Source organism: Talpa europaea (genome assembly GCF_964194135.1).
Source record: "Talpa europaea genome assembly, chromosome: 2".
In the NCBI taxonomy this organism is placed as follows: domain Eukaryota; kingdom Metazoa; phylum Chordata; class Mammalia; order Eulipotyphla; family Talpidae; genus Talpa; species Talpa europaea.
Window position 1 is genome coordinate 27,211,681 of NC_140068.1, and position 27,883 is coordinate 27,239,563.

The 27,883-nt window shown below is 36.1% G+C and overlaps 1 protein-coding gene across 1 annotated transcript in view; it reads left to right on the top strand.

Moving 5' to 3' along the window:
- Nucleotides 1-27,883, top strand: part of ARHGAP18 (Rho GTPase activating protein 18) — a 131,202-nt gene that overhangs the window by 86,081 nt on the left and 17,238 nt on the right. The window contains exons 6-12 of the mRNA XM_084228853.1: nucleotides 5,377-5,542; nucleotides 7,652-7,743; nucleotides 11,572-11,649; nucleotides 14,438-14,597; nucleotides 16,174-16,256; nucleotides 18,825-19,031; nucleotides 20,335-20,466. Of these exons, the coding sequence (XP_084084979.1) occupies nucleotides 5,377-5,542; nucleotides 7,652-7,743; nucleotides 11,572-11,649; nucleotides 14,438-14,597; nucleotides 16,174-16,256; nucleotides 18,825-19,031; nucleotides 20,335-20,466 (918 nt within the window). The remainder of the gene's footprint in view (nucleotides 1-5,376; nucleotides 5,543-7,651; nucleotides 7,744-11,571; nucleotides 11,650-14,437; nucleotides 14,598-16,173; nucleotides 16,257-18,824; nucleotides 19,032-20,334; nucleotides 20,467-27,883) is intronic.

The window sequence follows — 27,883 nt, forward strand, 5'->3', positions numbered from 1 at the left end:
TGATTGTGCTTTAGCTTGCCTATGATAGTTATTTTCATAAAGTTAAGCCACCAAATGCATACCTGGTAGAGCTGTTTTATTTCATTTCATTTTTAATTTTTAGGCATTGCATTTTTCATATTTAATTTTGTTTTGTAAGCATGTAAAATATTTAGGTGATCCAAAACTCAAATCTCACACTATGGCAAGTCTAGCAATTATTCTATTTCCTCCTTCCTTGCCAGATAAACTTCTCTATATTTTCACTTTATGGTTTATCCTTCTGATATTAGATAAATGATAGCCCACTACTCATTTTTCTCCACTTTGATCATTTTTAGACTTCCTGGTATATTCTGGAGATTGCTCCATAGTGTAGAGAGGAATATTTCCCATTTGTGTTTATAGATAACTGTCCTCCTTTGGGAAGATGTTTTATAATTTATTCAAGCAATCCTGTAGTGGGGGACATCTGGGTTGTTTCCAGGTTTTATGATGTATTTTTTTTTTTTATAAATTTTATTGTTATATTCTCCATACAATTGCAGCCCCCCCATTCTGACCCCAATCCCTCCCCTCCCACCCCCGCCCCCCTAAAAGTGTCTCTGGTTCATAGTTTTTTGTTGATTTTGATTTTCACTTTCTTATAGTTACTCATTTTCCTGGTCCCTTATTTAAGTTTTCTAGATTCCTGCTATGAGTGAGACCATCCGGTATTTTTCTTTTTCTTTTTGGCTTATTTCGCTGAGCATGATCCCTTCCAGCGCCATCCATGTTGCTGCAAATTGCATGTGTTTATCTTTTTTGAATGCTGAGTAATATTCCATGGTATATATGTACCACATCTTCTTGATCCAGTCATCTATTTTTGGGCATTTGGGTTGTTTCCAAAGCTTAGCTATTGTAAACAGTGCTGCTATAAACATAGGGGTGCAGGTGTTCTTTGGAATTGATGTTTCTGTGTCCTTTGGGTAAATACCTAGGAGTGGAATTGCTGGATCATATGGAAGCTCTATGTTTAGTAGGTCCAGAAATCTCCACACAGCTCTCCACAGTGGTTGGACCAGTCTGCACTCCCACCAACAGTGCAGAAGAGTTCCTTTTTCTCCACACCTTCGCCAGCATTTGTTGTTGCTAGTTTTTTTAATATGTGCCATTCTCACTGGTGTAAGATGGTATCTCATGGTAGTTTTGATTTGCATTTCCCTGATGGCAAGTGATGTTGAACATTTTTTCATATGCCTATTGGCCATTTGCATTTCCTCTTCAGAGAAGTTTCTTTTTAGCTCTTCTGCCCATTTTTTGACTGGATTATTTTCTTTGTTGTTGTTGAGTCTCATCAGCTCTTTGCAGATTTTTGTGATTATGATGTATTTTTAAGAATATGTTTTTACACTGAGTGGGAAAAGTGAAAAGAGTATGTATGATTTGATTTAGATGAGCCATGCCATCAGACTATTTTTAGCAAAAGTATCTTTTAAAAGTGACAGTCTTTATCTCAACAGATGAAAAGGATTTAAAATGACTGGTTGTAGAGTTAAAGTGAAGACTCTGTTGAGCTTTAAAGTTGAATTTCAAGTAATAAAACATAAATTAATTTCTACTAGAGAGGCATAAGAACAAAACTTCCTCTAAGTTTATAATCTGCATTATAAACTAACCTGTGATAGGCTACTATCTTAGTTTTGTGACCTTGTCCTAGAGCATAGGTTAGGATATTATTTATCGAAGATTCTGATTTGCTGGGTCTATCATATACAATGGAATTTTAATAACACTTCTTTATCCTACTTTGGAGACTAAAAACATTAAGAATTTATTCAGAAATGTTGAAATAACTATCGTAAAACCCATATACTGGGTTATGCCTACACTGTAGTTCTTACATCTTTATTTGGTGTTGTTGCATTCCTTAATTTATGTTTAATGCAAGTAGATTCATATTTTATAACACCTTTGGTTATCTGGAAACACTGCTTTGTGTATACTTAAGGACAAAAAACTAGACAATAGAGTCCCAAGTTGAGAATTTGCTAGAAAAATATACACATCTGAAAGAAAATAAGGATCACAAAAAAAAGATCATTTGGGGGTTGAGTGAGGAACCTGAAAACCTATGGCAGACACAAATTTTCTTCACAACACAAAATTAGATATTTAGGGTTACGATCCTGAATTGTCAAGAAAAGGTCAAATTATGGCTCTTGCTATCCATTAAAATAAGTTAGTTAATATTTAAGGAAACCACAAACTTGGTATTTTACTAAAATGCCATTTTTCTGGAAAAGTCATCTTTTGGAAATTATAAAAAAGTGACATTATAATAAAATCACATTTTACACATGGAAAAATCTTAGGTAAGAATGAATTTTCTAGCAGACAAGCAGAAAAAGTCATCTGTTGAAAGCTAGCAGGTGAGAATAGATTCTCTTGCTTTACAAGTGACTCGATGAGTAAAAAGTCAAATCCATCATTACTGATGAAGTGCTTAAGGGTCCCTTGGTACAAGACCTGCAAACAAGGGGTGCAGTCTAAGAGAGTTACCTGATTAATTTGTGGTAGCATGTGGAACCAATGACCTCATGCATTTTGAAAAATTTTATTTCACCCTTTATGCACATTTTTTAAAAGGTAAGAGCTTTTCTTTTCCTGAAATTGCACTGCCTTCTCTTAGCCAAGGAACTGAACCATCTAGTCTATTAACTAAACAAAAAACGACAGGAAACTTCATAAATATTTAAAGCTGTTGCTATGAATTAAACATTGGGATAAAGAACGAACTCCTTTCATTAAATAAAATGTTAAATAAATAAATAAATAAAGCTCCTGACATATATCGTAGGTAAATACACTGTTTGAACTAACAATATTTCAGGTTTCTCTAAACATTTGCCTTGAGTAATGCTTTTAATAATTAGATTACATGTGTTTGGCTTATCAGACCAAAGCAACTGATTTTAATGAAACATTTAAGAATAATAAAAATAAGTGTTGGTCAACAGGGTTGGTTCTGACCTTCCAAAAACAAAGCGATAAGCACAATAATGAGACCAGATATGAGGAAAATGAGAAGAGTTTTTGTGTGATTTTAAAAACTCAGAGTAAATCATGGGAGATGAGAACATCAAGACAGTATTAATGTAACTCACTGAGTTTCATTCTGTGCTTTTCTTTTTAACACTATACATTTTCATTCATTGAATACTCAGGCAACAGGAACCTGTTATGTGTCAGAGAACTGATACAGTAGGGTTACAAGGTGATACAGACATCACTTCTATCCTGAAAAGGCTCACACTCCTATATCAACCCTTAACCAAACGCGAGATTTCTCCTCACCTGCTCTGGTGGACAGAGAAAGTGGAGCAGAACAGAAAGTGGAGCAATTTAGAAGATCTAAGTTTGCCTTCTCTTGTCATTGCCTGTGACCATATTTAAGTCTCTTTACTGAGCCTCAGTTTCCCCATTTTCTAAATGATGTGACTAGGGCATAGAGGAGATATATTTTAACAATGATAACATAGCTAGTAAGCAATGAATGGAGACAGGATTTGCCACCAGCCATCTGACACCACATTCTCAACCCCTCTGCACCACATCATTACTACATGCTGGAAATTCACTGTGCTGCATGTATAATGATGTATATTGCTGTTTTATTTAATGTTCTCAGAAAAAAGTTGAGAACATTGTCTTTTTCCAGTAGTGGATTCTCTTGAGAATATAGCAGGTTCTGCAGAAGAAGGTTCTAGAGAACTGTAGGCAATTCCCTTGAAGTTGAGTTTTCCTGAAACAAATTAACTGCTCAATTATCAAAAGTTGCAGGTTTTATAAATTTTCTAGGACAGCAACTCTTCAAACATTTCAGCCTCATAATCCTTAAGGCTCTTAAAAATCATTGAGAGCCTCGAAGAGCTTTTGCTTAGTCAGCAAGGAAGGTCACGTGGGTGACACTGAGAAAAATAACTTTCATGGATTTCCAGTGCTTTGGTAAAGCCCAGATTTGTGATCTTCTGGACCAACATTGCAATTTCACATTGCTGTATCCCTTGCCGTGTTCTATAAATTTGTGTGGCTGAACAAAGAAAGAAGGCATTTGCATTTTTCTGCAGAAATTATAAATCATGAAATATTTTGAGGAATTGGAGACTGGTGTAAAGCATTACGGAATATTGAATATCTTCTGATTGACATCCATGGAAGTTCATCACTGACCTGTATTCCTGAATTATGAAATATGCATTTGTAGACTAAGGAATCATTTATCTTTTAAATACTTTTTAGTACATTTAAAAATATTAAAGTTAACATGAATAACATTTTTATGAAAAATAATCATTTTTAGATAATCATTAATAAGTGTGGCATCATTTTACATTTTACCAACTGTAGTAGAAGCTAGTTGGACTTGCATATCTACTTGTACATTTACTGCACCAGAAAACCCCTTCGTACAGTCACAAGAGAATGAGAGTAGATAATTTTCACCTCCGGGGTTCCTTGAAAGGATATTAGCACTGTCATGGTTCCAAGGACTATGCTTTGAGAATTGGAAAAAGAAACAAAACAAAGGGAACAAAAAGGAGCAAAGCACAGGGAATAAAAGGGAATCAGTTGAACATACTTGATCTCTAAATGAGGAAGTCAAGGATAAACCCCAAAGCTAAAACTTTGATAAACAGAGTAACCTCACAATAGTCTTCTAAATTAGGTGGTCTTATGCTACTTACCCTCCCCCATCTAGCTTTCCCCGCTCTCCTATCCCTCCTCCCCTTTCTCTTCCTCTCAGTTTTACAGGAAAATAAATAAACAAACAAATAAATAAAGGTTAAGCAACTGCCAGATCACAAACATTTGGTTAGAAGCTAGATGACTGATAAACTTTCTGACTAAAATCTATGCCCCTATTCTCCCTCTGCTACCCAACCAATATTATGCAGTCCTCTTAACCTACCTTATTTGAATTTTTATGACAGGTACCTGGTACATTATAAGCACTCATCACTACTGTTCTTCTCCTTTCTTCCACGTCTCCACTCCCTTCCTGTCATGGTTTGTGTTTGTCTTCTAATCTTCCTTGGTTTTTGAAAGTTAATTACAGTTCCTTTTCTCTGTTGAGCTTAGTGTCTTTTGTCCCTTTAGCCACTGGTCTTATTACTCTTGCTATCTGGTCTGTTTCCATTGTCAGTCTTCAGACCTTTGAACTCCCCACAGGTTTGGAGATCATCATTGGGAGATTGCTTTTCATTTTGATTGAGGAAATTCTGCTAAAACTTGCATTGTCACTATTTTGAATATACCTTCTTTCTATAGTTACAGTCGTTCATCTTTTATTTTAAAAAAGGAAGTAGATGCTATAAATATAAACTCTGACTATATTAATGATTTTTATTTTAGAATTTAGGATCGCCAAATGACAAAACAGGCATCACCAGGATCGGTGATCTAGCTCCGCAGGACATGAAGATTGTTTGCCAATTAGCCCTAATTGAGCTGACTGCCTTCTATGATATTTTGGGTGTTGAATTGAAACAACAAAAGGCTGCGAAAATCAAAACAAAAGGTAATCTTGAAAAACAGATTTATTTCCATAGTAGCAAGGATGATCTTGACTTTTTAGTCATATTTTCAGGAAAGTGAATACCTACAAACTACATCAACACCTAATTACATCTGAAGTTCAGATACTAAAACATTACTTTTAAATTTATAACTTGATAAAAATGTACTCTCTTCTAGACTAAGAAAAATAAAGGCATGATCCAATATTTCATTACCATAATGAAATTTTTGAATCAATGTATCCTAATTCATATGTTGTCTTTTTAAAAATCCATGTAATTAAAAAAATATATTTGGTTTGGATGTTTATTTCTAAAAGCAGATCTTGAAAAATGACTTTAAGATGGCTGATCCTATTGATTACCTTTGTTTATTCATTTGATGGGAACAACATAAGGTTATTGGTAGCCTGTCCCTTTATTCATTTACATTCTACTTTATTTTGTAAAAACACTTTTTATTAAGAAAATAATACCATTGTGGCACACAAAACTGCTAATTGTATTCATCATAGGTTTGTGTAGTTTTTCTTTTATAATTAGCTTGTAACCATTTCATAAACAGGTCTGTTTTTTATAACATGATAGAAAATAGACATCTCTTCAGTTTTTGTTTTTTCAAGGTTATTTTGGTCTGGAAATCCAGGTAATTCTCTTTGACAAAGCTTTACTATTTAGGAATCTCTGTCCTTTTTTTTTTTTTACCTTAAAGGTATGTGTTAAAGAGAAACCAAGAATGAGGATTAGTGAGTTGCTATGGTAACATTAGCAAAGCCTAGTATTCATCAGATGCAAGTTTTAGAGGCAATTTCTCTGTAGGACTGAAGTGTACCTTCCCTTCAAGTTCTGTCTTCCATGCTGGGCCCCTGCAGACCTCATTCTGTGTTCAGTTCTCCCTTAGTTTTTAGCTTAAGGCTTGGGATGGTGAATTCATGAGTTAAACAGTGCTTCTAGTTTTCCATACATTCTTTATGGATAGTGAAGATTTCAGATGCTTTTAAAGAAGTTCATCACAAAGCCATCTCCAAATATGAAATAAATATATACTGTAAACAGCTGTGATACAGTGCTTGAGACTTAAGCTAGCTTTGAAAGTTTTTAATTTTTGCTCATGATCACATCCTGGCAGAGATAATATGTTAACCCATTCTGATTAAGAGTATCACCATTAGTAGAATAGCTTTTCTATCTTTATTTTTTTTGTATCTTATCCAAGATGTTTATTATAAGTTTTACTTTGACATTTTTCAAGATTGCATCTTAATTCTTAAACCAAGTCTTATTTACTGGGAGACTATTACTCTATTGAATGATGTCTCAATTGATGTCACAATGTTGTCTGTCCTCAGATCACAAGAAATCTCCTTTTCCAGGTTCACAAATGATTTTTGTCTCCCCTGATAATGTGTGTTACACATTTGTGCTAACTATTCACTTAGTGATGAGGCGGTTGGGAGTTTCTGGTTAGAAGCTATGCTCATATGAGACTCAAGGCATATGGTTTGAAATTAGAAAATTATATTTCTCACCTGCCATTTCTTCTGGAATTATTCTCAAATATATAAAACTACAAATTTAAATTCAAAATTACTAAATTTCTACTGTCTTTTTCAAAGAAAACCATTTATATGACAAGGCCATGACATTGGACAGTTTCTCAAAAAGCAAGTCCATATTTTGCTATGTTGTAGAAAGTATAATTAAGCAAGAGATGAGTGACATTTGCTGTTAGTCAGAACTTTTAATTTGATTACATTTTGTGAGCTATTTGCTCACAAAAAAAATACAAGTCACTTGTATTTTGAGTACTTCCACAGAATTTTGTTTGCCTTATGTAGCAGTTTATGTTTTTCAAATTATTTTGATGATTATTTACAATCATTTGTTTAGTTGTCTTTCCTTACTAGATTGCTTCATAAGTGAGGGTGAGAATTTTGGGGATGTGCATGCCTAACAGGTAGACAATGTCATTGACTCAGTCGGTGCTCAATAAATGCTTGTATAATTGGATGATAATATCAGACATCTTAATGTCTTAACAGTTTTGGATTAATGTATTATATGTTTTGATTCATGTGACAAGACTTCATTTTTTGTTGTTGTTGTTGCAGATTCTGGCCTTTTTGGTGTTCCATTGACAGTATTACTAGAACAAGATCAAAAGAAAGTTCCAGGAACTCGAATACCCTTGATATTCCAAAAAGTAAGTAAGCTTGAATGGGTCAACATAGAAAATGTACTTGAGCTAATGGTTGTTTTTGTTTTTATTTTTTGCATTCATACTATTATAGTTTTCCCATTGATATGCTCTTATATTTTGTACTATGATTTTCAATCTAGGAAACAAATTTGTTTCAAAGGCTCGTAATTTTTATTTCACCATGATGCTTTCTTTTTTATTACTGTAACTGTGATTACCTGGCATCATTTTCCTGTCTTATATTAGTTGGCTTTGTATAATTGAGATTTCAATTCTATAACACATAGGAGTGGGAACTGCTTATAAATTTCTAGGGAATAGAATCCTCATGAATATTTCATGCCAGTATGTATTTCCCAAGCTTTCCTATTTACAGTGAGGATGTCCAATTTAATTTGCCAGTACCTACTTCTAAAGTAGGCTAAGAAACCATAAAGTAGAATTAGAAAATGATTGCTAAACTATCAAGTCACTTGTGTAGTCAACACTCAATTATTTATAAGGGGATTATCTATGGCAATATAAAAATTTCCATCTAACCTCCAAGTCATCATTGTTCAGACACACAGATTGCATTTGATAAAGACCAGGAATGCATGGTAACAAAGGCAGGTCAAATCAGTTGTAGATTCTTCAGGCAGATCACAGTTTCCCAAAGTTTTGGTGATAGCAAAAGTAGTAATGAGAACATAATTCATTTCCTCAACAACCTCATCCAACACTAAAACTCATCCAACATTATTTCTGATCTGGCAGCAATTCTTCTACTGTTCGAAGATTTACTCATCATACCTGCTAACCACTGATTCTTTTATTTCTCATATTCACCAGTACGGACAAGTATGTTCATTAATGTTTCTTCTGATGAACTTTGTTTTATACAGTTTTTCCTACTCACCAACCTTTGCAAGAACTGCCTGTAGAACCATCTCTGAACAGATAGTTACCAACAATGTCTCTGATTAATAGAGAGATGCTAGCCATATAGGCCATGTAATTAAATTCAATTAATGTCAAGAGAGGTGTAAATTACTATACACATGACTGTACAAAGCAGGTGTTTCCACTATATCCTTTCCAAATGTGTTAGAAGTCCAATGCGCTATATGTGTTAGAGCTCTCTAGAGAAACAGAATCAATTAGACGGATAGGTAGATAGATACATAGGTATTAATAGTCATAGCATAGGCCAGGATAGCATCAGATTTCTTGTCATTGTCTCTTGGAAATGTTTTCTAATGTATTATGTTTTCTAATTTATTTAGTTCATTATTTCTGATCTATTCAGTGTTCTAGAGTCAGTGCCTCCCATTTTGAGGTCATTGGGTAATATTTTTGTTCATAAACAAAATAAAAGGGAATATAAAAGTTTACTGTTATATACTTCTTGCATTCCCTCTGAAACAAAAAATCACAGTAATCTATCAAAAATAGTTTTGATTTAACTGACAACTCAGTTAGATATTCCCTCAAATGTATAGAAAGAGAAGAATTTATAAAAGCATTTCTAATCATTAGGTGGTGATACTTTCCCAATTATCGAAAAAATACCTACAAAGGAAGGACTTTTACAATGCTTATCTAATATCTGTGAATTGTATTTGTTTTTCTTGTATGCCTCAGAGGCACATTGTTCACACCATATACTGAGAAAGGGTTAGGAAAATATAAATGATTTCATTTTTTATCTATGGAAAATTCCTATTCTAACTGTCAAACTTACCAGTTTGACATTTTCATTAAAAAAAGAAAATATTTTTTATCCAAAAAAAGTTTGACTTCACTTTGAATTCATTTGTATATTCATATAACCAAGTAGTGTGTATTTTGTACGAGTGTTATTTATGCTATGTATGTATGCTAATATATTAATATATGTATTCTATGAAATTTACTGATGAATTTTAGGATGTACTTTTATGATAAACTACATGATTAAATATGTTGATCAATACAAAGTTATTTTCCAATTTCTATTTTGTCTTAAATATGAAAGGAAAACTGTAAAATATTTATTATTTTTATTTTAATAATGCAACATAAAGTGGTATCTAAAAATGTTACTCAAAATGAAAAATTTGAGAAAACATATGGCATTCTTCAGATAGTATATGTACATAACTCCATTGAATGTGCCCATTCAGCTTAATTAGATAATAATTCAAATATTAAAAATTTAATAATTACTCTCATTCAGTTATTTAGAAATCATCAATTTTTCTTGTGTATTTAGTAAAAGCAAAAGGCAAATCCTGCCAAAATCAAATTTGCTCTAGCAGCTGGCATATAATTTTATATTTCGTAAGGTAAAATTTCATAAGGTAAAATAAAAATGGCTTATACATTGAATACGTTTTGCATATTATTTGATAAATTGGTATTAAGTCCTTTATTGATAAATGCCCATCTAATCAATACAGTTCATGCACTTTTTTTTCTTTTTGGTTGAGGATTTTTATACAGTGTAACTGGAAAAACACATGTTCTTGGAAAATAATTGCAGTTGAATTTTTAAGAAGTCATTTTCAGCTTTGTATGGTTAAGGATGCTACTCTTTTCAGCTAACAATAAATCCTTGGAGAATTTTGATACTACTGTAGGCTTTATTCTTACCTGTCTCCTTCAAGATCAGTGTATTCTTTGATTATAATCTAAGATAGATGAGGTGAGAACATTAAAGAAAAATTGCCATCTCTTCTCATGTCTGCATGTTACATACAGTATATTTCAGAACATCTAGACAAAGGTCAAAAGACCTTTATGTGATGCTTTTTTCCAACAGACACTTTATAAACAAGGGGAATACAGTAAGCTTTATGTTGTTTATGGGATCTTGATTGATCAGTAAGGGTTTCCATGATTGAAATTTCATTCCCTTGGCTCTCTAGAGGATTTTATGCCTTAGGGTATGCAGAAAGTTTAGTAAGATTGGGAATGAGTGAAGAATAGGGTTTTCTTTTATAAGTAGGAGAAGGTTATTCTGAAAGGATGAGGAGTGGAAGGAAGAAAATCCTATATTGATTTTAGAAATGCCTTATATTTAAACTGAGGACAAGGAAATTCTCTTAAAATAGCAGTATACTCCTGTGAAACCTTTGTATACTCCTGTGAAACCTTTGTGCACAGGGAACGCACATTCCAATTGGAAGATCACTGCCAAGAAACTATCCAATCTTTTATCTTCTTTTTAACTCCAACAGTAGTCATTGTAATGTTTACAGTCATGGGCTTCTTCCTTACTAAAAAAAAAAAAAAAAATCTTTGTTCTTTTAGTGGGATTCTGGGGATAGATCTGTATGTATTTATTGGGATTTAGAAGTCTTATATAAGCACTCCTTTTTATTTAGGTTTACCACCACAAGCTTAAAAACTTAAAAATTAATATTTGCAAACAGTTTTTTCTTCATGTCATAAATAATTCTTTCTTTGAACTAAAAATGAAATGTAAAAGTGCAAATACTGGAATTTCATGAGATCTCTTTGATTGCAGAATGTACAATTTTGGAAAAATAGGAGAAATGGATGGTCTTAGCTGCTTTTAAACAATGAACATCTTCATTCTCTGTTTGGAATAACACAGCTGTTGTGTGAAATTATAGACTTTGGTCATAAAGGAAAATAAAACCCAACTTTTTCTAAATTGTAACTGAAGTTTTGGAGCTTATTGGTTTAAAGGATCGTGGTAGTGCAATAGCATTCAAAACTTGGCAAAATCCAGTTTACATGTCACTGTAATCAGTTTTCATTTATTTATATGTGAAACAGATGTGAAATTTGGAATCTTACCTGTTATAAATACCAAAATCAGAATGTTCTTTTGTTTATACACAGCTGATTTCTCAAATTGAAGAGGGAAGTTTGGAAACTGAAGGCCTCTTAAGAAAACCTGGTGCTACCGCTAGGATCAAGGTGACCTCTGGTTCTATTAATGTAAAACTTTATTGTTTAATTATATTTTTTGTATTTTAAATACTAACTTGTCTTCCCCTTTCTCTTCCCATTGATCATAAAATACATAAAATATTAATAAAAGAAAACCTTTTAACATTTGGTTTTCATATATACTTTACAGTATCTTCTGATCTTTGTAAATTTTGATTTTTTTTCAAAATCACCATTTAACCTGTAATAGCACTATGATAAATCAAAAGGCAAAGGAACAAAAATGTAATTTCTCTACTGTGAAAGCACAAAATAGAGACAAAAGTAAACAAAAGGCAAGAGTTTCCATCATTTAAAGAGAAGAGAGCAAAATATTAATTAATGGGGCCTGGGCATAGACTTAATTAGCACAATAACAATTGAGTTAAAAAAAAAAAGAAGAGGAAGAATGATAAACTCCACCAGGTGAGCAGAATGCGAGACATGACATTAGTCCTCAAACATTATTAGTCTAAATGAGCTGGCAAGATGAGACTCTGTCTCAATCACTCTCAGCTCCTTATCATGCTGGATCCAGGGTGACTGAATGGGGCTAGTGAAGGAGGCAGGATGACTCCCTGATTTCACAGTTGGAGACCCCCTCCCTTTCTTTTCTTTCAACACAGCTTTTCCTTTGCACTCTCCCAGGGTGCTGCATGTCCTCCTTCCTTCTCTCTCTTGCCCAACTCCTGCTCTGAGAAATAACACATTCCACTGATGTGTAATAAGGGGAAAATAACCTTAGATGTGATGCCTAATGCGCGTGCCTCCCAGAGGACCTGCATTTTCCTGGGGCCTCCTACCTGAAATTTTCACTCTATCTGGAACATATATCTAGGGAAGGGTTTTGGTTAGCAGTCATTATACTTTTTAGTTGTCTCTTACAAATCTGGTTTTACCTATAGCTGAGATAGTATGTCACTGCCTATATTCAATATATTGTCTTTCTGAATGTGCATGTCTAAGAGAAAATAGGGCAGAAGGAAGGGAGAGGCTCTACTTCCTGAAGACCTATTCTTTATGAAATCTTTAGAGCTGAATCAAGAAGAAACGACAATTGATAGGGGCAGCCTCTCTTGCCTGTGATTATGGCAGTGGTGCTGCCAGGATAATTCCAAGGCCTACATTCCAGTTTGCACCTCCTGTTTATTTTGATAAGATCCCTCAATGTAGGATGCTAGTTTCAGCCTACTTTGTTCTTCAATACTTAGTTTAATCAGATTCCAGTAATCTGATACACCCACTCACACATTCCATTCAACCTATGTCCCCTGGGCTTGGTATCTGGTGCACAGAGGTCCCCAAACCACTCTGAAGCTCTTGTAAGTTTGATAAGTTGCCATTGTCTCACTTTGTTTGTGAGAATCCATGGCACTTTCACCACCAGTCTATCACGGACATGGGGTGTGATTTTGAGAGAAGTTCTGTGTACACTTTCTTACAGAGAAACAATCCCTCAGAAATAGATAACGTGACTTCATATTATCCAGATCAGCAAGAAGCCCGGTTCTCAGTTCCCTGTTGAGAACTCTCACTGGAGGCTGTGGAGGCCAACTCACAGGAGTCATGGACACTTTCACTTGAACACAGACAAGTCAGTGCTGTGTGTATTTGACATTGTGAAGAGAAGGCTGGCAGGACAAGTCCAACTAAATGCAATTTCTAAGGTCAATTAAGTGAATTCAGCTGGTTCAACTCCTCAAACCAGCCTCTTGTCACATAACAAATTATGCAGCTGGTCATTTTAAATAATCTAAAGATAATAGCTTAAGTTATTGATTACCTTTCCTCACCCCTAGTCACCAAGTTTCTTTGTCCTCCTGTCCTTCCTCCTATCTCCCCCTCCCTCCCTCACTGTCCCTCTCACCCACTGTTCATTTTTAGGTTCTCATTTATGTTTTTCACCAATTTACAAAGATAATTGAGGTAGAGGATGGGGTTGTGTTGGGAAGAGAAAGTGTAATAATTTGTGTCACATGAAGAACAAAGGACCTTCTTTGGGAGAATAATTCTAAATAGTAGGAAGAAGTGACAGAAACTTGGAAAGATTTCTAACATAATAGGATTTATGCCACAGTGAAAAAGCATTCAGAAAAATAGTAATTATGAAACAAAATTGACTTATTAATAATAATTTTCCTGACAAATTTTGTGGTGTTCTTGAGGTAAATGAGCTCTAGGTATTTCTAATTCTACAATGGGCTCAAACTGTTTTCTGGCATTAAATGGCCATGTCACTTACAGCCTATGCATTAAAGACAGGTGTATTGATGTATTTTCATGCTTTATTTGCTATAGAATTTGGGTTTCCGTTTCCCGAGGTGACTAATCAGAGATAGCTTCTGCTTCAGGCCCAGAAATTGATTATATATTTTGCTATGTAATATACTTCTAAATAATTTAAAGCACAGCTTTGTTTTTTAATGATTTTTTGAAATTGAATGAAAAATTATAGTATCTAAGTAAGGTCCCTGATGGAAAGCTCATTTTAACTAATCTTTTAATTAAACTTAAACTTCTTAAGGTTTATTGAATGTCCAGAAAAATGCACAAAGTATTTAAATTTTTTTTGACTTCAATCTTTATTGGTAAAGTACACTTTGGGTGGGAGGAGTAGTATTTTTCTTAGTAACAGAGAAGTATTGGCTTTTAGTGCGTGAAGATGTCCTTGCTAGAGATAGAATCTCTTGTAAATTGGGAATTGTCTCACTCTCAGTAGGAAGAATATGCACTTACTGGTCATGTGTATGTGTTTTTTTTTAATTCTATCTTTCAGAATCTATGCCGTGAACTGGAAACAAAGTTTTATTTAGGGACTTTTAATTGGGAATGTGTCCAGCAGCATGATACAGCCAGCTTGCTGAAGCTCTTCATCCGGGAGCTGCCTCAGCCACTGCTCAGTGTAGAATACCTCAAAGCCTTTCAGGCTGTCCAGAGTAAGTGCCGTCCCTCTTTGAAGCAGTCCTTCCTTGTGCTGGTGCCATCCATATTAATTGTTTTAATGATATTTTGCATCACAGAGACAATAGCCAGCTATATTTGGATAGACATACTGACTCACTGATGTTAATGGGTGTTCAAATGCCCCACTTTCTTTGCCTTCATAAATATACATCTTTGAGTAAATAGATAACAGATTGTTCTCTTTGGGTATAGTTTAATTGCATTCCCTTTAAGCAATACAATATCTTTTACTGTTAAAGCCTGGAAACTTCACATTTCTTTTACAATAGAATGAGTCACATAAGATTTCTGATACATTTTTCTTGCCAAGTGTTAAAAGCAACACTTACTAGAGAAACTGTGGATTAACAATTATCATAAAAGCGCGTGGATATGCGACAGAGTCTGTGATTATTTCCTGAAAAGTTAAATTCCAAAATTGTCATGCGGAAGCATGGAAGGAAGCATTTGGCTGCCTCACTGGTAGAGGGCAGCAAACTGCTTATGTCTTCCCATTTCATGGTCTTGGGCAAGCTCCAAATTAGTTTCTTGAATAATTCTTGATTCCTTTTCAGTGAGCACAGAAATCTCACGAGGTTGATGTACAAGCCTTGTTATCCCTTTTGCTCCTAGAGGTCATCAAAAGGGAAAAATGCTGTCACTACATTCCACTGACCATGTCTTTATCCAAATTAGGACATTTGAGAATAAAGGGGACCTGGGAGTACTACTAATGACTATGATAAGCTACAGAGTTAACTAGGATTTCCCCAGACAATCTTAAAAATATGTTATTAAGTTGATTCCCAAGTCTCGTCCTGTATTATGAGCTCATTTCAGAATTTATATGAAAAACATGTCTGAAATCATCTGTTTAAAACTTTATTAATGGTTAAGTTTTGCTGTTTTTCATATATTCTTTGGATAGGGATAAAAGGGCCAAACTTTGTCCCTGAAATACAAATGCCAGTATGACTCCAAATATCTAGAAGCATTGCTTAAATGGGGCTACTGAAAATGATGAGTCCCAATGATAATAACACACCTCTCTGACTCTTTAATGCTCACTGGTTATCTGATTCATTCCACAAATGTTCATTGAGTACCTATTATGTTCCAGGCTCTATTTGACTTATTTCTGTTGGAATATATGGACTCTGACCCTGCAGTTTGTTCATTCACCATTTACGAGAAACAAACTTCATTGTTACTGATGTACACTGACCATATCATGGAAGGGCCACTACGTGCTTTCATTAGGGGATAATTGTAATGCAGAAGTTAAAAGTATTTCCAAAGCACGGTTGTGTGTCTGCAAACATAAGTCCACTCGTCATATGATCACAGTTGGAAGTGAGCATTCTGAGAGAGGAAGTTCTAAAGCAGCAGCTGCAGCTCCTTCTCTTCCCCAAACACAGTCTCAGCAAGGCTCACTGCTCAGTCATTGTGTCTTACATTTCACAATGATATTTATGCCAAATAACTTTTATTCTTAAAAAACTGAAAAAGGAAAGTAAGGAAAAATGTTCAGTAAAGAAAAGAGTTCAGGTATCTTTAATCTATCTGCAGATCTTCCAACCAGGAGACAACAGCTACAGGCTTTGAACCTTCTTGTCATCCTCCTACCCGATGCAAACAGAGATACACTAAAGGTCAGCTGGATTCATTTACATTAAATATCCCTTAGAACTGTGCAGAGAGAATTTTCATTATTTGTGGCAAAACAATGCAATGTTTATCATGGAAATGTTAGTAATAGTCTGTAAAGAAAAGACCTATGTTTAAGGGCAGATGGGAAGAGTAGGTCTTTAACTCTTTATTTGTCTGGTTAGTCATGTTGCTAGTATTATAGGGTGTTTGGGTTTTCAATTTTCACTATGATTTTCTTCTACCAAAACAGATTATTGAGGTTCATTTGTAAATAGAAATGTAGACTCTTTTTGGATCTTTCTATTTTTCTGTATTTTCTAATTTTTAAAATACGTTTATATTAGTAAAGGAAAAAATGAATGTTTAAGAAAACCCCCAACATCATCAAATATAACCCACTCTTGCCTAATGTCACCATTATTTGTATTGTCAGGCAGTAGAATTTTAAGTAAGTTCTGATGATTATATAATGTTGGGTTAGCCAAGAGATGGACCAACTCAAACAAATTGTTCTATTTTTCTAATGGCTTACATGGAGTTTCTGATTTATGTCATTATATCAAAGTGATTTAAAAATGGTGAAGCTTTTATAATAATCATTGTATTCCACACAAATTCATTTGCTTTAATGGGGAGCATTTAATAAAGTACTTATAAAAGATTTAATTATAAACTTTTATAAAGAAAAACAGAAAACTTTAAAACTATAACTTAGAAAGAATATTTACCTTAAGTTTTGCTGTTGCCTTAGAGATTTTTTTATACAGATAAGGTTAGAAACTTTGCCCTTTTTACCCACTATATTTCTTTCTATCTAAAATGAAAGTTCATGTCAAGAAATTTCATGTGAGGAAAACAAAATTACCAGTTGGTAAATCTTAGGAATTTCCCCTGTTCCTCATTCAGACTCTTTGATCTGTAACTTAGGTGAGTGATCATTCTCTCATGCCTATGGAATGGATGTTAATACTTGTCTGAAATTTTCATTAAAACTGGCTAATTAAGCTATGCAAGATTAAATAAATAAGTAATATTACCTGATTTTCTTTACTTACTTGTATTTTCCAGTTTTTTACCCCAAAGAATTTCCCACCTTATTTATAAAAGTGTTCTTCCAGTTACCTTATATGCAAAAATGAAAACTATTTTATTAGTTTCACATCTACACATATATACACACACACTAGTATTCTGGAGTAATATTTTAAATAACCTTGTTGCATATTCACACCACAGTTAAAGTGGTTGATTACCTAATGGCTGTAATTTATGCTTGTAAAGAAGGGATATACTGGTCCCAAAATTATTATTTGGGTCTCTAGAACAAATTAAATATTTGTTTCCAAAATTCACTAAGTAATCTTTCATCCTCATTTGAGAATGTATTGTTTTTTATGAAATTGTATATAGATTATAATTTAATTCTATGAGCACTGTACCAGAAATTAGATGCATAAATCTGGTTACGAGATACTAAAGCCTTTAGTGTGTTTCAATTTTTTGAGGTCTATAAAGCAGCCAAACTTGATCCATGATCACCCTGTTAGTGCCTACAGGAATCCACCCTGTTTCCACCTCCCTTACCTCACTACCCACCCCCACCTGTTTTTAAATTCTCTGAGAGATTAACACAGCTTTGTTTTATGTTTTTGTTTTCTTTTTTACCCCTCCCCTTTTTTAAACTAAACCTGAAAATGTGACTCTTTAATAGTTAAGATTTCAGAAACAAAAGCCAAATTAGACCTGTCATTAAATTCCTCTCTAACATACACTAATTATATGACCTATGCTAAGAAATTTGTATTTGCTAAAACATTGTTTTCTCTTCTGCAAAATGGCAATAATTGTGATAATTGAGTAAAGATTAAACCAGATGTTCTCCATGATGTGCTTAAAACAATGTCTCACCCATAGTGAATATTGAATACTTGTGCAGTTATTATTGTTCTAGACCAAAAATCAACAAGTAGATGTGAAGTAGTCAAACTAAGCACTATCTAGTCCTATTCTAGTGAAAAGTTTCTTTTCATTCATCACTCATTCATTCAATTTTTAAAAGCATTCTCTTCTGTTGGTGTGTCACTGCTCTCCCTCCTCTATCACTATTCCCATTCATTTTAGATTTCCTGTCAACCAACTTTTGAGTCCCTTAAATACAAATGAAACTTGGATTGAATGAGTCTTTTGAAAGCAATCTTAAAAAAAAAAAAATTCTTAGAGATAAAGGCACTGCACTTCCTGAAGCAAGTGAATCTTTGTATGAGATTTTAAATTTAGTGCTCAGTGACTTCAGTGGGCTAGAGGTCTGACATGTCTCCATTTCTGTCCCTACCACCTCTTTTGCTGTGTGTCTTCTCTGCTTTAGCCCCATCACCATAGTTCCTAATAGAAACTAAATGCTGCCAAGTGTTTCATTAACCAAGTGGGGACGCTTTGACCAAGTGGTCTATCAGATGTCTTTTCCGGATTGTGGTTATGTGCTACTTATAAATAAAATCCCTGTATGTTCAGTGCTTTCATTTCTTATCTTCATGTTCAACACAAATCTCAAAGAGTCATTTCTGTTTCAGGCCCTGCTTGAATTTCTTCAAAGAGTAATAGACAAGAGAGAGAAAAATAAGATGACCGCCATGAATGTAGCAGTCATCATGGCTCCAAATCTCTTCATGTTTCACACATTGTGCCCAAAGGGCAATGAACAGCAAGAACTTGTAATGGCAGCTGGGAGAGCGACTACCATGTTCTTATTGATTAAGTATCAGAAGGATCTGTGGACAGTAAGTATATATGTTTAAGCTCTAGTAGGGGCAGGATGGCACTGAGCAGGATGTCTGTGATTCTGCAGATGGGTAAAGGAGGAGTCCTGGAGCCCTTGGTGGCTTTCTCAGGCTTTCATTGAGCTTTACATGCAGTGTGGCAAACAGGTATACGGCAGGCAAGGGTGCCAGGGGTACCAGGAGGCCAGTAGGCCTCCAAGCCCCTGGCAAGTCTTCACTCTGTACTTCTCTCTGTCTCTCTCTTCTGGCTTTCTTTCTCCCCTTCTCTCTCCTGCCTCTCTTTCTGCTTCTGCTTCTTTCAGTGAGTATGGTGACTATCTCAAATTACCCCTCCCATGGCCCACAGAAATAATCAAGACAGTTTGTAACAATGTAGCAACTGCAGGTGCCCCATCAGGCAGGGCAATCCTAATGGTGGGAGGGCAGAAAAACCTGAAAACCATTTACCAAACCATGTACCCTACAGCTCTGTTAATGAATAATGACGTCTAGATTCTGAAATCCTCTTAATCCAGCATCATATTCTTTATAAACAGGTAGCTGGTAATAGGTGATTTCAAAAATATGTGCCCATTTTATTGAATCCCAATTTTTAAAATGCCAGCATTATTTCATGAAAAGTTCGGTAATTTTTAAAAAAAATTTCAAGTTAATGGTAACTGCATATGAGTGGAGAAATCATCTATTGTACAAAAATATACAATAATGTAAGAAAATTTAAATAAATAAATAAGAAGATCTCTTAATAAAAGTTAAAAAAAAATCTCAAATTTTGCTAATGTAGTCTTTGGGTTCAAATTTTCCAGGATTTTGCTAGATGTCTGTGAGCTCTTGTTTATTGAGGAGGAGGCTTTCTTTCTCATTTGACAGTAGAGGCCAGCTGGCACTAGAATGGGAATGTAGGTGATTAGAGCTAAGCTGTTTGTAGCTCAGTGGCCACTATAGGACTGTGTCTAATGCCATTGCCTTTTGGAGACTCCTGTCCTGTTACAGGTGAGGAGGCATGGAAGGCATCTAATGACTGTGTCCTTAAATTTCACCAAGCCTGTTTGGAACTGTATCTACACTGCATATTAAATCACATCATGTGGATACTCTGTACTTGCAGTGTATGGATGAAAAAAACCCTGCATTTCTCTCCCCCCCCCCCCAGATTTAACGAGCAGTGCATATAAAATGACATAGTCATCAAATAGACAAACCTTTATTTCTTTCTAAATGTAAAATAAAAATTATTATTTCGATAGTTTAAAATGGTGCTCACTTCTTTTGCCTCTACAAACTTAATTTTATTTCTCCATAGATCCCCAAGTTCATTGTCAATCAAGTGAGGATAAAAAATCAGAAAAAAGATAGAAGGCCCATGAAGAAATTGCTGAAGAAAATGGCCTATGACCGTGAAAAATATGAAAAGCAAGATAAGATTGCAAATGATGTAAGAAAAACTTGAAGATATGTTTTTATGCAGATTTTAGTATTGTTTTGAATATCACACACACAACAAAGAGTTATATATGTTTTTGCTGTGACTTTATATCTAGTAGGCCATGGTACTACCTATATGTAAAAGGCTTCAGAGATGATAACTATACTTCCTACTGCTATTGGGGATCCTATTGACAGTTGTTCAGGTATGGGTGACTTACCATGAGTGCTGTTAAAGGGCAACAAAGGAAGAAAAGAAGACTGGAATGTTCTCTCTCTGACACGCGCACACACACCCAAACACAGACATACAAAGGACTCCATGGAGACTCCACTTGCCCACTGAATTTGTAATGTGAGTAGAGTGCCTTGTGTGAACCACCAATCCTTTTTTTTTTTTTATAATAAATTTTATTGTTATATTCCCCATACAATTGCAGCCCCCCCATTCTGACCCCAATCCCTCCCCTCCCGCCCCCGCCCCCCTAAAAGTGTCTCTGGTTCATAGTTTTTTGTTGATTTTGATTTTCACTTTCTTATAGTTATTCATTTTCCTGGTCCCTTATTTAAGTTTTCTAGATTCCTGCTATGAGTGAGACCATCCGGTATTTTTCTTTTTCTTTTTGGCTTATTTCGCTGAGCATGATCCCTTCCAGCGCCATCCATGTTGCTGCAAATTGCATGTGTTTATCTTTTTTGAATGCTGAGTAATATTCCATGGTGTATATGTACCACATCTTCTTGATCCAGTCATCTATTTTTGGGCATTTGGGTTGTTTCCAAAGCTTAGCTATTGTAGACAGTGCTGCTATAAACATAGGGGTGCAGGTGTTCTTCGGAATTAATGTTTCTGTGTCCTTTGGGTGAATACCTAGGAGTGGAATTGCTGGATCATATGGAAGCTCTATGTTTAGTAGGTCCAGAAATCTCCACACAGCTTTCCACAGTGGTTGGACCAGTTTGCACTCCCACCAACAGTGCAGAAGAGTTCCTTTTTCTCCACACCCTCGCCAGCATTTGTTGTTGCTAGTTTTTTTAATATGTGCCATTCTCACTGGTGTAAGATGGTATCTCATGGTAGTTTTGATTTGCATTTCCCTGATGGCAAGTGATGTTGAACATTTTTTCATATGCCTGTTGGCCATTTGCATTTCCTCTTCAGAGAAGTTTCTTTTAAGCTCTTCTGCCCATTTTTTGACTGGATTCTTTTCTTTGTTGTTGTTGAGTCTCATCAGCTCTTGCAGATTTTTGTGATCAGTCCTTTATCATTAGTGTTGGGTGCAAAAATGTTCTCCCAGTTGGTGGGGTTTCTCTTTGTTTTTGTTATTGTCTCTTTTGCTGTGCAGAAGCTCTTTAATTTGATGTAGTCCCAGCTGTTTATCTTTGCCTTCACTATCACTGCTTTGGGTGATGTGTCTGTAAAGATGTCTTTGATGTGCAAATCACGTAGTGTTTCGCCTATATTTCCTTCTATATATTTTATGGTTTCAGGTCTTATGTCTAGTTCTTTAATCCATTTTGAGTTGATTTTTGTGTATGGTGTGAGGTAGTGGTCAAGCTTCATTCTTTTGCATGTAGCGACCCAGTTTTCCCAGCACCATTTATTGAACAAACTTTCTTTGCTCCAATGCATAGTCTTTGCTCCTTTGTCAAAGATTAGTTGACCATAAATCTGTGGGTTTATTTCTGGATTTTCTATTCGATTCCATTGGTCTGTATGTCTGTTCTTGTTCCAATACCATGCAGTTTTGATGATTATGGCTTTGTAGTATAGTTTGAAGTCTGGGAGTGTAATGCCTCCATTCCCTTCTTTTTTTTTCAGGAGAGCTTTGGCTATTCGGGGTTTTTTGTGATTCCATATGAATTTCATCAATAATTGTTCTATTTCTTTGAAGAATGACATTGAAATTTTGATTGGAATAGCATTGAATCTGTATATTGCTTTTGGAAGGATGGCCATTTTAATAATGTTTATTCTTCCAATCCACGAGCAGGGGATGTCTCTCCATTTCTTTGTGTCTTCTTCTATTTCTTTTAACAGTGTTTTATAGTTTTCTTTGTATAGGTCCTTTACCTCTTTTGTTAGATTTATTCCCAAATATTTGATTTTTTTTGTTTCAATAACAAAAGGGATGGTTTTTTTGATTTCTTCTTCTTCAGATTTATTGTTTGTATAGGAAGGCTACTGACTTTTGCGTGTTGATTTTGTATCCTGCCACTTTACTGAACTGATTGATGAGTTGAATTAGCTTTTCTGTGGAGTTTTTGGGGTTCTCTATGTATAATATCATATCGTCTGCAAATAGTGATAGTTTGACTTCTTCTTTTCCTATTTGGATTCCTTGGATGTCTTTCTCTTGTCTTATTGCCCTGGCTAGGACTTCCAGTATTATATTGAAAAGCAGTGGTGAGAGTGGACATCCTTGTCTTGTTCCAGTTCTTAATGGAATTGCTTTCAGCTTTTCACCATTGAGAATGATACTGGCTGTTGGCTTGTCATAGATGGCCTTTATGATGTTGGGGTATGTTCCTTGTATCCCAAGAATTTCAAGGGCTTTTATCATGAATGGGTGTTGCACTTTGTCGAAAGCTTTCTCAGCATCTATTGATATTATCATATGGTTTTTATATTTCTTTTTGTTGATGTGTTGGATAACGTTGATTGATTTTCAGATGTTAAACCATCCTTGTGCCCCTGGAATGAATCCTACTTGGTCGTGGTGAATTATCTTATGGATACATTGTTGGATTCTGATGGCTAAAATTTTATTGAGGATTTTTGCATCAGTGTTCATTAGGGAGATTGGCCTGTAGTTTTCCTTTTTTGTGTTGTCCTTGTTCGGTTTTGGTATTAGTGTGATGTTGGCTTCATAGAACGTGTTTGGTATTGTCCCTTCCTTCTCAATTTTTTGGAAGAGTTTGTGAAGGATAGGCACTAATTCGTCTCTGAATGTTTGGTAGAATTCATTTGTAAATCCATCAGGTCCTGGGCTTTTGTTTTTGGGGAGGTTTTTGATTACCATTTCAATTTCGCTAATTGTAATTGGTCTGTTTAGGTGTTCTATTTCTTCTTTATCTAGCTTTGGGTGATTGTAGAGTTGTAGGAATTTGTCCATCTCCTCTAGATTGTTAAACTTGTTTCCATATAACTGTTCATAGTAGTTACTGATTATTCTTTTGATTTCTGCTGTGTCTGTTGTGATTTCTCCTCTTTCATTGATGATCCTGTTTATTTGTGCTTTCTCCCTTTTTTCCTTTGTGAGCCTGGCTAGGGGTTTGTCTATTTTATTGATTTTTTTCAAAGAACCAGCTCTTGGTTTCATTGATCTTTTGGATTGTTTTTTTAGTTTCAATTTCATTTATTTCTGCTCGGTTTTTATTATTTCTTTTCTTCTACTGGTTTTGGGGTTTTTTTGTTGTTCTTTTTCTAGATCTTTGAGCTTCGAGATTAGGTTGTTTCTTTGAGTTCTTTCTTGTTTCTTGATGTGAGCTTGTATTGCTATATATTTTCCTCTTATTACTGCTTTTGCTGCATCCCATACATTTAGGATATTGGTGTCCTCCTTGTCGTTCAATTCAAAAAATTTTTTAATTTCTTCTTTGATCTCCTCATTAGTCCAGTGGTCTTCCAGTAGTGTGGTTTTTAATCTCCATGAGGTAGGAAAGTTCCTTGACTTCTTTTTATGGTTTATTTCTAGTTTGATGCCTTCATGGTCAGAAAAGATGGTTGATATGATTTCAATCTTGGTGTATCTGTTGATATTTGTCTTGTGCCCCAGTATGTGATCGATCCTGGAGAATGATCCGTGTGCGCTTGAGAAAAATGTGTACTCCGTTTTTTTGGGGTTTAGTGTTCTATAGATGTCTGTTAAGCCCAATTGCTCTAGGTCCTTATTTAGAGCTTTGGTTTCTTTACTTATTTTTTGTCTTGTTGATCTATCCATTGTTGATAGTGGTGTGTTGAAGTCTCCCACTACGTATGTGTTTTCTCTGATGTCTGTTTTCAGAGAGGACAACAGTTGTCTGATATATTTTGGTGCTCCTTCGTTTGGTGAGTATATGTTAATGAGTGTTATTTCTTCTTGAAGTATTGTCCCCTTGATCATAATGTAGTGACCATTGGGGTCTCTTTTTATCTTTTTGAGTTTGAAATCTGTTTTATCTGATATAAGTATAGCTGTTCCTGCTTTCTTTTTTGGTCCATTTGCTTGTAGGATTGTTTTCCATCCTTTAACTTTGAGCCTATTTTTATCTTTTGTAGCTAAATGTGTTTCCTGGAGACAGCAAAAGGTTGGGTTTTGTTTCTTAATCCAGGCTGCAACTCTGTGTCTTTTTATTGAAGAGTTTAGTCCATTTACATTTAGAGTTAATATTGATATGTTAACATCTGTATTTGCCATTGTGTTTGTCTTTCCTTTGATTTTATTTATTTATTCTTTTAATAACTTTTTTTTTTTTGGGCCTTCTTTCATTGTTATTCGTCCCTCTGAGGTTCTGGCTTTAGGACTCCTTGTAGTATTTTTTGGAGTGGGGGTTTAGTTGCAATGAAATTCTGGAGTTTCTGTTTGTCTGGGAAGGTCCATATTCTTTCTTCAAAGAGGAAGGAGAGCTTTGCGGGATAGAGTATTCTTGGTTGGCATCTGTTTTCTTGGAGTCTGTTGACTATGTCCCTCCACTCTCTCCTTGCCCGTAGTGTTTCTTCGGAGAAGTCTGATGTCAGCCTGATTGGCTTTCCTTTGAATGTTATCTGTTTCTTCCCTCTTGCCAGCTTCATTATTTTTTCCTTGTCCTGGATTCTAGGGAGCTTTACTATTATGTGTCTTGCTGTATTTTTTCTTTCGTCGTGGAAGTTTGGTGTTCTTCTTGCTTCTTGTATATCAATTTTCAGCTCCTTCTTCACATTTGGGAAGTTCTCTTCAATTATCTCTTTGAATATTTTCTCTGTTCCTACTTCTCTCTCCTCTCCTTCTGGTATTCCTATAACTCTTATATTTCCTTTCCTCATGGAGTCAGATAGTTCCCGAAGTCTTTCTTCATTCTTTTTCCTTCGTACTTCTCTTTCCTTTTCTGTTTTGGTTCTTTTTATTTCTGTGTCTTCAAGAGCACTTATTCGTTCTTCCATTTCATCAATTCTGCTTTCATTGCTTTTCCCAGAATTCTTTAGTTCTTCCACTAATACTTTGATCTCCTGCATTTCTTTTACTTCCCTCTTTAGGGACTCAATTTCATTCTTCTGATCGTTGATTATTTTTCCCTTATCATTGTTTTCCTTTATGACTTCTGTCAGTTTTTTAATCACGGCAATTTTAAATTCTCTTTCTGGAAGGCTCAGAAGTTCTTCCAAGTTACTGTCGTTGCAATCTGGGGGCTGGTTTTCTTTTTGTGGTGTGCTTTTTCTCTGGAGAGTTGCTAGGTTGCGTGTGGTTCTTCTCCTCCCTACTGTCTGTTTTCTAATTTGCCGTATGCGTTGGGACACTGTGTTTTTGGGACTGGCCGGCATCTTGGGTGAGCTTCTCTGCTCCCCTCCTGTTTCTCCAGGAGTCATCTGTCAGTTTCAAGCAGTCTTTATTGGAGAAAGGTCCCTGTCCTAAAATGTTGATGTGGGGACACACTCCCCTGTGCGCCTGGTCTGCCCCGGCGGTAGGTTCCTGCTCCCCCTCTGGGCTTGGACTGCAGGCCAGAGGGGGTCTATCGTGGGTGAACTTCCCCCGCTCACCTCTGGCTCCTGAGGAAGACTTCTGCAGGTAGTCTTTACTGAAGAAATGTCCCTGTTCTAAAATGGTGATGTGGGACACACTCCCTGCGCGTCCGGTGTCAGGCACACTCTTCTGCGTGCCTGGTCTGCCCTGGCTGTGGGTGCTCGCTCTCCCTGTGGGCTCAGACTACTTGTTCGGAAGGGGCAGGGTGTGGGCTAACTCCCCAGCTGGCCACTAGCTCCTTCAGGAGCCTGTGCTGGCTTCAAGTCGCTAGGTGGCGCCAGAGATCTCTCCTAGAGCCCTTGGGGAGCTGATTTTCCACCCCGTGGGACAGGGAGCAGAGCGGGGATGGTAGGGTACACCTCAACGGCTTTGTGGTGCTATGTCTGCCTTGTGCCCCACCGTCGTGGGGAACCCACGCCCCTAATTTCGTGCCCCGGGTCTCAGTTCCAAAGCCCTCAGTTACAGGACACGGGCTGTAGCCCAGTTCAGTGGCGCGGGAATGGCGCCTTTTGCACCGCTCCCGTGCCTGGGCGCCTGGTTCCTGCTTACTCAGGGAGGGACCTTTATCTCAGTGAGGACCTCCGTGTGTCTCCCCGCAAGCCTAGGTTGTCTCCCAAGCCTAGGTCGCAGGCGTGGGGACCTGGGCAGCCGCTATCCCGGTCTGCACTTGCTTTTCTAGCGCGCCAAGCGCGCCCTTTTCTGAGCAAGCTTACAGGCAGCCCGGGCTGTGTGCGCCTCTCCCGGGGTCTTTGTTCTTCTCTAATGGCGCCCGGAGCCGTTAGCTCACCGCCGAGGCGAATCCTGCAGGGTTCGCCTCAGCTCCCGTTCAGTTCACGGGGTGTGGTGGCTGCAATAGTTCCTTTCCACTCACAGTCCCGCTTGCTGCGTCCTTTGTTCTTGTTGGCCGTTTTGGTTTGTTGTTTCCCTCCTCTCTGCAGGTTGGAGAGTGCAGCCTCTGTGGGCGGGGGAGGGGAGCAGGGTTCTGCGCTTCCCTCCCTTCTCGTCCTCTTTTATGGCCACTTTCTTCTTCGGGTAGTTTGCTGGAGTCACCCGTTTATCTTCCGTGTCCCAGTTCTCACTGGGACCTGCCGCTTTTCCTCCCTATTAACTTTTTTTAATGGGGGATCTTACTCGCAGTGTCTCCTCGCTGCCATGTTGCTCCGCCCCCTCCACCAATCCTTTTTTTGTTCAATTTTCTCATCTGTGAAATGGGGAAAAAGCTCACCCATATAGACAACTAGGTCAATGTTTGTATTCTATTGAGTCTCCTTCCTGGGCCTTAGTGAATACTTAAAGATTTTTAATTAGATTATATGAAGAATTTGGAGAGAGTTACATTGCAATGATGAAAATTTAAATGTTTCAAAAATAATCTAAATATAAACATTTGCGAAGTGATATAAGAATATATTAAGAACTGGGTTTAAAATAATAACATGAAAATAATTAAACAAATAAAATAATTACATGAAAACACAATTATGAAGTGAGATCCCAGAGCTCTACCCTAAGATTATTAAATAAAAAGGTTTCCATTGTTCTTTTTACCGTGAAGACAAACCTCCCCTGCAATCAGTATAACCACCATGGATGTTACTCAGTTACATGCTGACATCTTGTGGAATAATGTGGAAATGCAATTATCAGCCTTTGTCTGATTTCTCTGCTTTGGCCTACTTAGGGATCCAGGGAATATATTAAAAAAATTCTCCTATATTTATTTATAGT